At 35.4% G+C, this 15,135-nt stretch overlaps 1 protein-coding gene across 3 annotated transcripts in view; it reads left to right on the forward strand.

The window, feature by feature from the left end:
- The window catches only part of SHPRH (SNF2 histone linker PHD RING helicase), a 92,488-nt gene extending 77,808 nt beyond the window's left edge, over positions 1-14,680 (forward strand). For all 3 annotated transcript variants that reach the window (XM_082474403.1, XM_082474404.1, XM_082474405.1), the window contains exons 26-30: positions 1,455-1,547; positions 2,235-2,321; positions 3,103-3,281; positions 6,128-6,208; positions 7,526-14,680. In XM_082474403.1, coding sequence (XP_082330529.1) covers positions 1,455-1,547; positions 2,235-2,321; positions 3,103-3,281; positions 6,128-6,208; positions 7,526-7,622 — 537 coding nt within the window. In that variant the 3' untranslated portion in view covers positions 7,623-14,680. The remainder of the gene's footprint in view (positions 1-1,454; positions 1,548-2,234; positions 2,322-3,102; positions 3,282-6,127; positions 6,209-7,525) is intronic.
- Positions 14,681-15,135: the final 455 nt, after the last annotated feature.

Raw genomic sequence — 15,135 nt, forward strand, 5'->3', positions numbered from 1 at the left:
AAAAGACTATTCTGTTTTCTTTTGAAATTTTTGTAAGAAGCAGCTTAATTGATAGAAGCATTCATAGTTATCCTGGTATTTCACTTGAAAATATCTTTGAAAATGAGACCTTGCAAGGAACATGGAAGTTTCTGTCTAAACTACTAAATGATCACATTATGCTAATTTCCTGTTTTCTCTTATTTGAGATAATTTTGCTCTTATTTAAGATAATTTTTAGATTGAAGTAGGTCCCTTATACTTTTTAACCTTTCAAGTATAATTGAAAGTCTGCATATCCAGAGAAATAGATGTAGATCCAGGATTTTAATACGAGAATTTTTAAATTTCTCCCATAATTCTTTGTTGGTAACTTTAAAATTAGTAAAGCTTTCTTCCTTGTTTTGTTTATATTTTTACCTTTGAGTGTCTCCTTGTGTAAAAGTAGTAAGGGGGTGTGATTTGAGGAGAAGAGCAGTATGGGAATATTTTTACTTCTTTTTGGTTAGATCTGCCCCCCTTGTAGGATAATCTCTGTCATTGTTGTGCTCATATTTAATGTCTCTGAAAGATAATAAGTTATTGGGTGTCTACTATTTGCCAACTATTGGGCCAAACGCTTTGTATTCGTTTTCTCATTTAACCATCACAGCAACCTTTGGAAATAGATGTAATTATCATCCCTGCTTGACAGATAAGAAAACTAAGGCTTAGAAAAGTTAGAATCTATGTAACTCAGGAGTTGCTGTACTGGCAGTTGAATTTCGATTTATCTCACTCAAAATCTCATGCCCTTAATCTCCGTGTCATACCATCTCCCAGAGCATTCCAGGAGGAAGACTTTCTCAGTGATGGCTACAAAAACACTTGCTTTATTTCTTCATTTTCTTATTTCTTCACTTTTTCTCATTTTCATACTCTTATCCTGGAAATGGTCATGGAAAGTACAAAAAGCACTCTTTCAGTGTTTATCTAGCTTTGTATAAATCTGCTTCCGTCCAAGTGGACATCATTTGTACCTCTGTCATTGTAGTGCCCTTGTAAGAAAGGATTCTTTGTGGGTTAGATTCTTTACTATTTGCTTACTTTGGAGTTTTGATGCATTATATTCTGAACATTTTCAATGCCATAATATATGAAATGAAGAGTGTTTTTAATATAAATTCTGCTTATCTAAAGTAACAAAATTTTGTACCTACAAAATGCAGCCACTTAACTAAAAAATCTTATCTTAGGGTCATATCACTGTATGACTTTCTGGTGTGCATTTTTATATTTGATTCTCTCAGGGTGTAAATCCGTAACTTGTACAGTTTGAGGCTAAAGAAAATTTCCAGCAGATACAAAATGAAAAAGGATGAACACATATGTACCTATCATATAGTTTTGATAATAAGTGTTTTATGTTAGTTTTCCATTCCACTGTTAACCAGATTTTATTTGGTAATAATGTGTTTTCTTCCTTGTGTTCAAAGGGCAGCCATTCTACAAAAGTGGAAGCTGTGGTCAGAACTCTGATGAGAATCCAGCTGAGAGATCCAGGGGCTAAAGCACTTGTTTTCTCAACGGTACAATCAACATTTTCATCCTCATTGTTAACTTGGAGTGGCTTTCTGTTTCAAATCAGTTTGTATCTGAGAAATAATTGTTAATGTTTGCCAAAATATAATTGAGATTTAGAATTACTGATAGATTTCTCCATGTTAGATTTTTTTTCTATGTCCATTGGATAGAATTATTTTTAGAGAAATTTGATGATGCTTCACAAGGCAATTCCTATAGCTACATTTCATGTTTTTATATTAATTTTACTTAGGGATTTTCTTATATTAATATTTTTAAATTGGAATCTCTAACCTTTAAAGTCATTTCACAGATGAACTTGGTTAAGGAAAAGAAAATTAAAATAACCTATTGAATAAAAGGTATTGAGTAAAACTTCTAGTTTTCATTTTTGGAAGATAATTAACCACGTCCATTAAGTACTCTGTAATTTGTTTTCTGTTGTTTATGTTTATCATAATTCATTTACTGAAGATGCTCATTTTTTTTACCCTATCTTTGACCAGCATTTGATACAAAAAAATCTTTCAGGATAGAACAAAATATATTAATGGTATTATACTTGAAGATTTTGTTTTTGTTTACTTAATTCTGAGGTATAAAGGATATTTTGGTTTAGTCACTTTTCAAATTTTTTTTATATGAAAGCTGTTTGTAAATATTTATTTTCCTATTGTTTTATGTGTTCTTAGTGGCAAGATGTATTAGACATTATTTCAAAAGCTCTCACTGATAACAGCATGGAATTTGCACAGATCAGTCGTGTTAAGACATTTCAGGTATGTCAAAAGACTTTACTTATGTCTTTTTGGAGTGGATTCAGTTGCAAATTGAAACTGCTCTTAACTAGCTTACTTGCATTTATTGTCTTGTGTCGTATAAACCACAAAAACATGGTTTGAGTTCTTGATTAACTATAAAATTAACATTTAAAGGCAAAGTAAAGAAATTGCATTTATTTTCCATCTATTCAGTTATACCCATAGCAAACCATATTTAAAGATCTTCTGATTTGAGGTCTGTTTCTTTAATATAGGAAGAGATGGCTGTGGTGCACCTTTTGAATGGACAGAGGCCTCATGCCCCTGGGATTAAGTTCTAAAATCACTGCATTAGGCAAACTGCGTATGGTTAAACTATGCTTACATCACACTCAGCACAATGACACGTGCACACCTAAGTGACAAACAGCAAAAATAACACCAAGAGAAAATTTAGTAGATTCATGTCTCTTACCTCACACTCACTCTTGCACATTCTTTCTCTCACTCTCTTTTTCCTCTAAGCTCATATAGTTTAATTTGCATACATCACATACATGTATCTTGTGATTCCATTATATATCATAAAGAACAAGAGAGGTTATGTGACACTTTTTTTCATAAAATCAAGCAATAAGTTTATGTTTTCTAAAATTGGTAATTTTACATTTAATTTTCTTAGTCACTACATTTCACAATGACCTGGATACCGTTAGGCATTTTAATATGAGCTGCATATAATATACTGCTCTTATTTTTAACTATCCAGCTAAAATTTAAATGTACCTTTCTTTTTTAGGAGAACCTTTCAGCATTTAAACATGATCCCCAAATCAATATTTTGCTGCTGCCCCTGCACACAGGTTCTAATGGATTAACTATCATCGAAGCAACTCATGTTCTCTTGGTGGAGCCCATATTGAACCCTGCCCATGAGCTTCAGGCCATAGGAAGGGTGCACCGGATTGGACAAACAAAGTAAGGGCTAAAGTTAACATCAGTAATGTTTGCTCCAGTTTCTAAGATACAGATCAGCATTTAAACTCTTCATTTATGTTCATCATAACCTATTCATTTTTAGTTACTTCCTTATGTATTAAATTTTCAAGTGTTATTAGATGACCAGAAGACATTTTGAGATTTCCAACCCTCCCTCCTCCAAGCAGCAAACCCCCAAATTCTCCCAGATTTTTGTCTCCTCCTTCAGAAACTACCCTGATCATTTCATCAAAACAGCTTCTTATAATACTTAAGACAACTACTAAGTTGAAGGCATCTATCATAACTTTGAGAAGAATTGACTTTTGATTGGCTAAAGTAGCCTCTATTTAAAAGAAGGTATATTTCGTACATGACTGAAAACAAATAGCTTTTTTAAATGTTTTTTTTTGTTTTTTTTTAAATTTATTTATTTATTTATTTTTGGCTGTGTTGGGTCTTCGTTTCTGTGTGAGGGCTTTCTCTAGTTGCGGCAAGCGGGGGCCACTCTTCATCACGGTGCGCGGGCCTCTCACTATCGCAGCCTCTCTTGTTGCGGAGCACAGGCTCCAGACGCGCAGGCTCAGTAGTTGTGGCTCACGGGACCAGTTGCTCTGCGGCATGTGGGATCCTCCCAGACCAGGGGTCGAACCCGTATCCCCCGCACCGGCAGGCAGACTCTCAACCACTGCGCCACCAGGGAAGCCCTAAATAGCTTTTTTATAAATTCTTCCCCTTAGGAAAATACAGCCTTCCAGGTCCACTCTAAGAGACAATTAGTTTAGTTTAAGGCACAAAGTAATCCTAATAGTAGATATTATGTAGTATGTACTACTTTTATTCAAATATCAGAATGGACAATTATCCTTTATAAGGCCTCTCAGATGTATTACCTCCTGGATGTTAGATGCTTTGAATTTTTTTTTTTAAATGCATCCATACTAAGCTCTCATTTAATAAATATTGATTGAATACTTACTATATGTCAGGCATTATGCTAAATACTGAAGATTCACATTGAATAAGACATAATTTGTTTCCCCAAGGAGATCACTATGTGGTACAGGAAACATGATTTAACATAGTAGAGTGTGAGAAAATATAATAGAAATACTGTGGTAACAAAAGAAGGGAGTGATCGCTTGTGCCCTAGAGAGTCAGGAAAGGCTTCATTAGATTGACTCTTAAAGGAATAATTATTCCAAAGTTGGGCTAGAAAAGGATGCTCATACAGCCAGAGTTGCCTGTGCAGAAACACAGAGGAAATAAATAACATGATAACATGCTATTTCTAGGGACCCTAAGAAGTGAAATTGCTGGAGTATAAAGTATGTGGAGAGGAGTGGCAGGAGACAAGGTCTTGTATGCCATACTCAGAAACATGGCCTGCTTTGTAAGCAGTGGCTGGGAGAGCAAATGATGACTTTTAACTTTAAGCAAGAAAGAGACATGTTCATCAGGCAAAATATGGCAAAGTAATATAATTGTAATAAATGCCAGCTTGTTCTACAGTACTAACAAGTAGCATTTAAAACGTAGTTATGTCTTATTGGGTTATTGCTTTTTGTTTGGTTTGGGTTTTTGGCAGTGGGGTGGGGAGAGCAGGGAGTTGGTTTTTTTGCTTTTTGGTTTTGTCCTGTATCTTTAAATTTGAGTTCTTATCATTATCTTCTAAAGCATACAGTGGACTCATCCCAGATGTAAGGCCACAAGTCTAAAAAAGCCACTCAACACTGTTTAACAATCCTACTATGCTTCCCTAGTAAATAGATTTTTCTGCTTTCTGAGGAGACTCTCTTAAGTCTCCTGTATCTTCCTCCTCCCCTTTGAGGACGATCGTGCCTCATTCAGAGAAAACAGATACAGTCAGATTAGAAGTACCTCATCTTTCCATCACCAGCTTGAACAGTCTACCTGCATCAATACCTACATAGTTCATTCAGTAAGTTTTTACTGAGCTCCTCCTGTGTGCCAAGCACTGTTCTAAGTACTTGAGATGCCCTCACAGAGCTTAAATTCTAGTTGTAGGGGGTTGGTAGAGAGACAGATGGTAAACAATAAACATAATAAGTAAAATATATACTATGCTAGGAGCAGGGTAAGGAGGATTAAGAGTGCAGGTGGCTGGGCAGGAAGGCATGGAAGTTCTTATGAAGAAGGTAACAGCTGAACAAAGAAATGTGAAATGAGATAAAAAAGAGAGAAAGTCACGCAGATACCTGCCATCTCTGGCTCCGCTTTCTGCCTAATAGTCCGTCCTCCACACAGCAGCCAAAAGGACTTCTAAAGTATAGCCAAGAATAATTCGAATCATGCATTAAACCCACTGATGGCAAGAATCCAAATTTTTGCCATGTCCTACGAGACCCTATGTGATTTGACCTCCCTGCCCTTTGCTTACAATATGCTTTGGCCATGCTAGCCTTCTCTCTGCCCCTCAAACATTTTCAGCTTGGGCCAAGCACGTTCTCCTCCCAGGACTTTGCGTTTATTCCCTGCTGCTTCTATCTGGATGCTCCTCCCACGCCTCCTTTGCTTATTAGCCGTCTCATCCCCACCAGTCATGCTTCAGGTCCTGTGTCAGCCTCCTCATGTCCTTGTCTGCACCTGAAAATACCTTATTTTGTGTGTGTTTATTGTGTGTCTCCCCTCAGTAGATATTTGTTCATTCAGATTAAATCATTTGTTGTATTCACTGTTGACCATTGCCCCCGCCAGCACCTGGATTAGTCCCTGCCACGGTAGATACCAACTGACTGACGAATATAACATATAATATATGAAGTTTGTTTGTTCTAATTTGTTTTAAGGTGTTTTTAAACTTATAATTGTTATATACCTTCTAGACCCACTATTGTACACAGATTCTTAATTAAAGCAACAATAGAAGAAAGAATGCAAGCAATGCTGAAAACTGCCGAGAGGAGGTAGGTAACAGTTTACTTCAAGTGGACAGGAGAAGTTTTCCTGTTCATAAAAGGTTGTATACGTGTGTAGAACTTCTTCACCTAGATGACCACTTAGTCAACCAAAAGATATAAGTGCAAATGCTTTTTAAAAGCAAGGTATGACATTTTACCTCTCCAGAATTTCCCCGTTAGTACTTTGGGCATTCTATATTTGACTTAATTTATTAATAGGGATTGTAATATATAAAAATATTTAAACTGTCCTACTATTAAAGAAACTTCACTTCAGAGCTAGTATACTTTGAATCACCCATGTGTATTGGGGGCGGGGGGGTGGAGGGAGGAACTATCCTACATTTCTTTGCCACACTGGATTACTTTTTAAATGAAATCTATCTTTATGCCCAACCTAAAAGCTTTAGTCTGATAGCTGTAACATGAAATTTAGAGCGCTGCTTGATACATCACACTGGTTAGTCACATGCAGGTAGAAAGGTCTGGACTTAAAACTAGGCTGGTAATTGTGGCATTAATTTCAAAGGCAGAACAGAAGCAGAGAGACCAGAACAGCCTAAATTTTGAAAACTTAGGTTTGGAATCATAAAACTTCCTAACATTTATTTCCTAATTTATTTTCTTTAAAGTCATTTTGAAACATAAACTAATACCTAACTGAATCCTTGTGAGATAGGTATGATTGGAAGATACACTCAGAAGAGATGATTGCCTTAGAAGGGATTGTTTCCACAGAGGTACTTTGCAGAGCAAAGAAGCCATTGGAAACCAGAAATTTTCTTTCATTGGTGGTCTGTGGGAAAGAAAGGCTACCACAAGAGCTTTTTGCCTCAAACATGAAGGCTTCTTGTTAGTGGTGTTTCCATATGTCACAGAATTCAGTGCTTATATTTAAGCTGCCTCAATAAAACAGCAATTAAAAGAGCTGTTGAATTGTTCTTGAAACAAATGAACTTTGGATACTAAGAAGGTAAGTTGTAAGGTGAGAGCTTTAGTACTAGCTGGCAGGGGTTTTGTCTCTTTGTTTTATTAATTGTGCAGAGAAAGACATTTTATGACCAAGTTTGAAAATGGTATATAGAAATCTTCACTAATTTTAACAAGTTGTAATAATGATCCCATTGCCTACTTTCTTCCAGGAGTTTCTTATAACTCAATTACAAAAACTTAGAACAAGTATGTTCTTATATAAGAATATAATATTATTGTACTATTATGTCTTATATTATTATTATAAGACCAGACAGTATATAAAGACAAATATAATAATTTATTCCTTGGGGTTTCTTTCTGATTCTGCTCACTTGCAAAATCCTACAGTCACACAAACCCATCAGCGAAACATTCCGAGGCCTCTGTCTTGACCGTGGCTGATCTGGCAGACCTATTTACCAAAGAAACTGAAGACCTCGAATGAAGTACACTTGATTCAATCCACAGACTTTAATGTGTTTTAAATTTTTCATAGTTTATAGAATAAAGTTATAAGTTAAACAATCCAATAGATGTCAGTAAACAGTGTTCTTAGTTGAATGAATTTATTTCTTTTTCAGTTGTACAGTGTCCTAGTAGTTATTGAGTCCTTTCCAATATACTGTTTCCACAATAGCCTATAAAGATTTTTAATTTTACACTCCCAATAAAATATTTATTTTTGTTCCAAAGAGTACCTCTATCTGAGGGAATTAAGAGAGGTAATGTGTACTTTTCTTTTGGTAAGATCAGTCTTAAAAAGAGTTAGAATAACAGAGTAAGTCAACTAGTCTAGTTGTACATGACCTGGTATACTCTACCAACTAGATCTCATTTTTGAAAGAGCCTTCAGTATCTTTAGCACATGATTCACCAATATCTTATTAGTGATATTTCTAAAAGATGGTGAATTATGTTAGCTCCTAGTTCTTTGAGTAGATATAGACTGTAACTCCATAAATAGTAACTTTAGAGTAATGCAACTCCTAACAGTAAGTTAATCTTAGGCAATTATTTCTTTTCTCTGTATCTTGCCACTAAAAATCAGAACACTGCACACTTTAAGTATTTCTATTCTATGTTAAGTATTATCAGTGTAAGCAGTTAACTTTAGCCTAAGTGTATTGATGTTTATTACTTTCCTTAAAATTATCTAAACTGCTTTCTCTACTTTTAATTTGTCTTACTGAGTTTTTACCTGTTTTAAGATTGATGTATCTGTAAATATTGCAATGTTTATAATTTCAGTTCTTATCATTATAACATGGCAATATGGCAGGGTTTTTTTTATCGCTATTATACTAATGTCCTGGGTTCTTTTCCTTTCCCATGTTCTTGTGTAACTAGACTTTTAACCACTAATATCTAAATTTATGATAGGATTTCTTATTTCATTCCACTAGTACTTTCCTCAAGGACTAGTATTTGATCTTTGGAACAAGAGAATGTCATATTCACATAAGCAAATAATTGCAAGTGATAATAACCTAGTGTTTCTTCTTCTGTGAAGAATTAACGGACTTTGAAATTGCTAAATAAGGAGTAGCTTGTTGTATCCTAGCCATTTGATGTAATACAGATGTTCTTGATTTGTTTTCTTTGAGCCTTCAGAGTTTTAGATGACCCTCAGGACTCATTAGCTCCTACTTAGTTGCCCAGAAAACTGTAATAGAAATATACCCTGGATCACATTTGTCCGAGAGGCTTTGGTGCTTAGTTAAGGTGCATTTTCTTATTCTGCTTTATAGGGTGACATAATTCAACTGAAGAAAACACACACACATTTTTGGTGCTTATTTTCTTCAGTTGAAGGAAGATATGCATTGATTCTTTTATATGAAATATTAAACAGAACTATTATTTTTGTAGCTCTTTACATGTTATAAAGAGCTTTCCTATAGATTCACGTGTTTAATTTGCCCAACAGTCCTGTGAAGTTGATATAATTAATATCATTGCTGTTTTAAAGGTAGAGAACTGAGATTCAGAAATATTGAGAAATGTGCCTATGACACACAGCAAGTAAACAGTGGAGCCAAGGTCCCCTGACTGCAAATCTCATGTTCTTTCTCTAAATCATATACCTTGTTGAGATTCAGAAGGCCCATGGTTATAATTTAATGATGAACATATTTCAGTATTTCTTTCTGTTTGTTTCCTAGTATTCCTTTTCGCGCTACAGTTTTAGGGAAAACAATTTGATATGCTTTAATTTTGTAAAAAAAAGAAATATAAAAATATAAATATACCTATCTGTATTAGAGAAAACCTGCTCTTATTTATTTCTGTAAAATATTATCAATTGAATAAATATTTTAGTGGAAATTGAAATTTGGGGATTTATTTAATTTCTGGTCCATAGAACATACTGCGTGGTTTTTGTTTTTTGTTTGTTTTGGTCTCTCAACAAAAGGTGTCAAAATTGTTTATACCACAGAAGCCTATATTTTATAGACATTTATTATTTCTTCAAAACTGTTGTGACACTTCTCCCAAATGATTGTTCAGAACAAATTCAGATCTAGTCCCCATATCTTGGCTGCAAACAAAGGACTTCTTTGATTCCTCCTTCCATCATTTTATATTCTCTGAAATGTCACTATACTTATAAATAGTTGTTCTTAAATGGGTGCTTTATTAATGAACCAGTGAGAAAAAAAAAATGAGGTAATTCGAGTCCTTAGAGACCTGAAATGCATTTGGATTTGGGGCCATGTCTCTGTTAAAGGAATCCAGGTGAGCTGACTAGGACTGAAAAGACTTATTTATATACAGTGAGAAATACATACACCTAATTCCTTAGTCTTTTGCTTCAAACCCAGGTAGCTTTACTATGTCTATTGCAGCTTCAACTTTTCTCTCTGCATGTGATCTCAGTAGAATGGCCCATGTTTTAGGGATACGATATTAGGGATTGGTCCCTTTCATATCATACGAATAACAACAAACTGAAAACTCTCTACATTGATAATTCAACATATAACCACAAATTCTTTGTAAACAATTATCAAACTTAACGATACTTGTCAAAATATTTAGGATTTGAATTTAACAATGCAAGATTAATCATCAACTCAAGTTACCTTGTTAAGTGGACAAAGGAAGAAATGATGTCTTTTAAATATTCTGCTCTCGTTTACTAGTCCTCCCAAGATTTAGTGTGCTTGAGTTCTTTATGTTTATTAAACTACAGGATAATCTTCGAGAAATGCAAAAATCACCTGTGCTAGAAGACCTCAGGCTTAGTTAAGCTGAATAAAAAGTATCTTTCAGTTTTTCTAGAATTTAAACGAAATCCCACAATTACATGCCGCTTCTTAATTTCGAACTGGCATATCAATATAAAAATGAAATGTTATTAAAATGGTACCGTACAAGCAATGTGTTTTAAACCTGTCTTCTCTGACAAAGGAAATCTAATCTTCAATGATGCTTCTTCAAAGTGGGACCAATCAACTCTGTATTTTTATGTAACTTACAAGAATTTCCATGTACCTCTGTTACATTGTGAATGCGATATAAATACTATCCCACATAAGGCTTGAATTTGAACCACTTGCAAGCCTTCCTTTAGAGGAAGGCTGTGTGAGTAATTGATAACCCCAAAGGGAATTCAGTTCTCACAGTGGGTATATGGTGTTGCCTCTGAGTTGAATAACAGACAGTATCACATACAGAAAATAGCAGAACTTGGCTGGGACCAAAGTGGGCATCTCCAGCTTCCCCATGCCTTCAGTCAGCGTTTCAGAGACCTGCATACCTTGTCTTTGAAGTTCCCGTACCATCCCTTAACCCTATTCCGTTATTTAATATCAGTGACTCTCAAGACTGATTTTGTCCATTAAAACTGACTTTGCTATATTGAAACCAAATCCTTTGTACTACAGCATATGCTTTTTCCTTGCAAAATAGAAATAAAATTTAACCTCCATTATCTGTGTAATGATTCTTTGTACGGGTGACTATTATTATTATTAGATTATTAGGTAACTTTTGCTTTCTGCCTTTCAGATATTCCATACCTTCAGCCTTTACTTAAAGAGCTTCCTCTCCAAACCCCTTTGGTATCTTTGTCTCCTAATAAACCTGCTCTTATGTGCCACATCCTTGATAGAGCCTATTCAAGCAACAGTTTTGAGCGAGGACCTGTTTTCAACACGTGGGATCTTTTCAGATCCGTGATTTGTATGCCTCGCGGTTCTGATCCCTGAACTCTCGTGTCATACAGAGCAAACATTTGCGCCCAGATTTCCTTAGAAACTACTTCCTCCTCACTTTATTAATAATATATTTTGGGTATAGCTACTGAGATGGCCTGCGCTTATTTTCTTTCAAGACGATTTAGTGTATATTTGCCACATCCCTAATTCTGAGCTCAGAATTACAAAGGCCCTTTGTTTCCCCGCTTCCCAATCAAATGAGTGCTACACCCAGTTATTTTTTTCCAGACTGTTTGTAAAACTGTCCATTAACTAAAATGAAAACACTACTGTTTGTTGACCATACTGAGTATATTTTCCTTTGGCTATCACAGAATATTGTCTTCTTTGCTCAGTGCAAACCTGTGTTTTAAAAGGGAATGTATTTTAGTGCCTGATCTCGCTTTATTGTATTAGAATGTTTATAAACGATTAGCTATTAAACTGTTAAAAGCATCATTGTGGAATATTGTTTAATTAAAACTTCCTCAGTGCTTTTCACTTTTTAATTGATAATCAGATTACTGCTTATATGCTGCAGGTGACCATTTCTACCCTGAACTCATTCAGCTTCCCAGAGAATTGTCTACCAGCATGATACAGTACAAGTAAAGATGTCACATAGCACTTCACCTTCCTATCAAGTTGTTAACGATGACTCAATTAAGTAGACATCCAATTTATGCAGTGAGTTGTTTTTAAGGGAGGATTACTTTTACTCATGATCTTTCCATATACATACAGCAAAAGCTTAGCACGTTTCCTACTTAAATGGCTTTGGTCTTTCAAGCATCACCATAAAGATCTTTACTGAGTAAACCACTTTTTAATTCTCTCTCCCTTCCTTCCTCTTTGTTCTTTTCCTCCTTGGTTTTAAAACTGTATGTCTAGGTACTGGAAGAGCAGTTTATTCACCATCACGTAAAAGGGTACTTATCAGACCCCCACCCAGTGTCCTAACCTGGAGTCAGTGGGCCCTTGGGAGGAAGAGGTTTCCCAGATGAGCTTCAGAGGGTAAGCCCCCCAAACTGTACACAGTCTGCAGCTCCCTGGAGAGAGTTCTGTAGCAGCCCAAACTGGCAAAGACGTAACCCATAAAGACAAAAGGTCTTTAGAGTCCGCAATAATTTTGATGCACATAAAGGTCCTGAGACCAAAAATTTTGAGAACAACTACAATAGCCTATTTTTAAATTATCTTCAATGTCTCCTCATCAAGAACAAGGCAGGGAATGGGCTAAATTTTTCTAGCCAAGTTTGTGGTAAGTTGCTATATACACAATTTTATTGATCATAGGCAAAGACCTACTGTAGAAAGAAGTCTACCCACACAGCGACAGCAAGTCTGGTAGACTGTAGAACAAGGAGTTCCATTTAATTTTGCACCTTACACTTTGTTTTAAAAAAAATTAAACGGTTGAGGTTGCTTATAACAGCTGACCTTAAACCAAAAGCCTTCTCCGTATGAATACAAAGTAAACTGATATTCTGTGACTGCTCTATGACCGCAGAGATACTTGTCTCCTGTGATGCTCAGTTTTATGAGGCATTTTGTCTAGGCTGTAATCCCAGTTATCCAATCAAACACTGTGTGTTGCTGTGAAAGTGTTTTACAGGTATGATTAAAGTCCATAATCAGCTGACTTTAAGGGAGATTATTCTGGATGACCTGAGCAGGCTTGGTTTAATCAGTTGAACGGCTTTCGAAGCAAAAGTGAAACTTCCCAGAAGAAGAAATTCCATCTGTGGACAGCAGTTTCAGCTCATGCCTGAGAGTTCCATCCTGCCCTTCCTGATAGCCTACCCTATGGACTTCAGACTTGCCTAACTGGCCTGCACGGTTACATAAGCCAATACCTTGCCATAAACCCTGGTTTTGTTTCTCTGGTTGAACTCCGACTCATACACTACCCTTGGGGAAACAAATGGGTGATACGGTTTATGCTATTTATGCTACCACTTTTAAATAGCATCGTAATGTTTCTAAGAAAACATATACCCCAAAGTGTTTAGCCGTGACTTAAACATCAAAGAATAATGGTTGCACCCAAAAAAAAAGGACAGTTTATGAGTATCATTGGCTCATTAGTGGCCTCTGGTGTGGCATGTACACATTCTAGGGATAGGCAAGGAAATCCATTAAGATGTGGAAAGAAGATATTGGAACTTACACAGAGTGGAGGGTTATTTATAAAGGAGAAATTAAGCTTCCTCTTATTTAATATGCAGATCAACACCAACACCTTTATCCCCATCCATTTATATGGCAGTCACATGTCATCTGTGTAAGTGAATATGGGAGCTACTAAACTATCAGGCAAAGAAGGTGTGAAGAATTTCATCCTTATAAGATGTCAGCGGGGAGGAGCTAGTCTACTGAATGCAGAGGAGGACAGGCCTGAAGCATCCAGCATGATTTTGATTATCCATGAGAAAGGAAATTTTAAACACAAAGTGAGTTCTCAAAGGAGATAGTGAAATCGTTTCTGAAAGATTTTAAGTACAAGTGAACTTTAAGGCTCTTTTAAATCTTGTAGATGAAGCACTGTGGTATTTTCCATTTTAGATTTTTCTTTCTCCCAGAATACGTGGTGTTAAGTTCCAGAATCTCTTTAGCCAAGTGAATAATAAATAACAAAAAAGGGAGGGTGCTATTTGCTCTTCTAAAAAGTTAGTAAACATACAACTATTTCTTTTTAAAAATTTATCAAAGAATTCAGTGAATTCAGTAGAAAAGGCATTGCCTCTCTTTGGGTGTGCAGTAAATAGTTGCTGAATTTAATTGGTTGGAATAACTGGTAAACACGGTCCACACCAGAGCAGAGTTGTGTGGGTTACTAAAACATCTGCAAGCGTCCTGTCCGTTAAAGAGCACTAGCTAATAAACACTGAGAAATAATTTAATACTTCTCTTATAACTGCACTATTCCTGTGTGTTTCATATTTAATTGTAAGAAGTGCTGTTTGAATCTGTTCTTTGATTGTGATATCAGGAACGAATGGTTACACTATTATCTAAGATTGATTGAGAATTGCCTAAAGCTATTTGTTTCTTTTGGACTCCTATGAATCCAGCTGCCAAGAAAAGCGGTGCCTCTGCCCTGAAATCACAAGGCAACAGCGGATCCCAGATATAAAGAAAGAGTGAAACCTGCTGAGGAGACTACCATTCAGGATAAGACACTATAGTGTGTCTCTTATACTAGACAAAATCGTGGGTCGTTTTCCTTTTCAGTTGGAGGCAAACTGGACCTTAAAAAGCACTGATATCCAACAATAAAAAGACAAATAATCCAATTTTTAAATGGGCAAAGGATTTTTTCAATAGAAATATTTTTATTTCAAAACAAAAACATCAAAATCTTAAGAAGTCTAAGAGTTCTATAAAATTACTTCAAAAAACATCATGTATATTTTGTATTGCCACAATATAATATCACTAAACATGTTTGCCCTCAAATACGATTATCAAGTAGTCAGTACAAACAGTAGCCATTTTAACCTTAAGGGTTTTTTTTTTTTCCAGCATTAGTGAGGAATAGTTGACAAATATAATTGTATATATTTAAGGTATACAATGTGATGATTTGATATACATATACATTGTGAAATACCAAATAAGATAATTAACACATCTATCACCTCACATAATTAACTCTTTGTGTGTATGTGTGGTAAGAAGACTTAAGATACATTCTCAGCAAGTTTCAGTATATAATACTATATTATTAACTATGGTCATCATACTGTACATACTCAT

Source organism: Balaenoptera physalus, assembly GCF_965194825.1.
Source record: "Balaenoptera physalus genome assembly, chromosome: 9".
NCBI classification, from domain to species: Eukaryota; Metazoa; Chordata; class Mammalia; order Artiodactyla; family Balaenopteridae; genus Balaenoptera; species Balaenoptera physalus.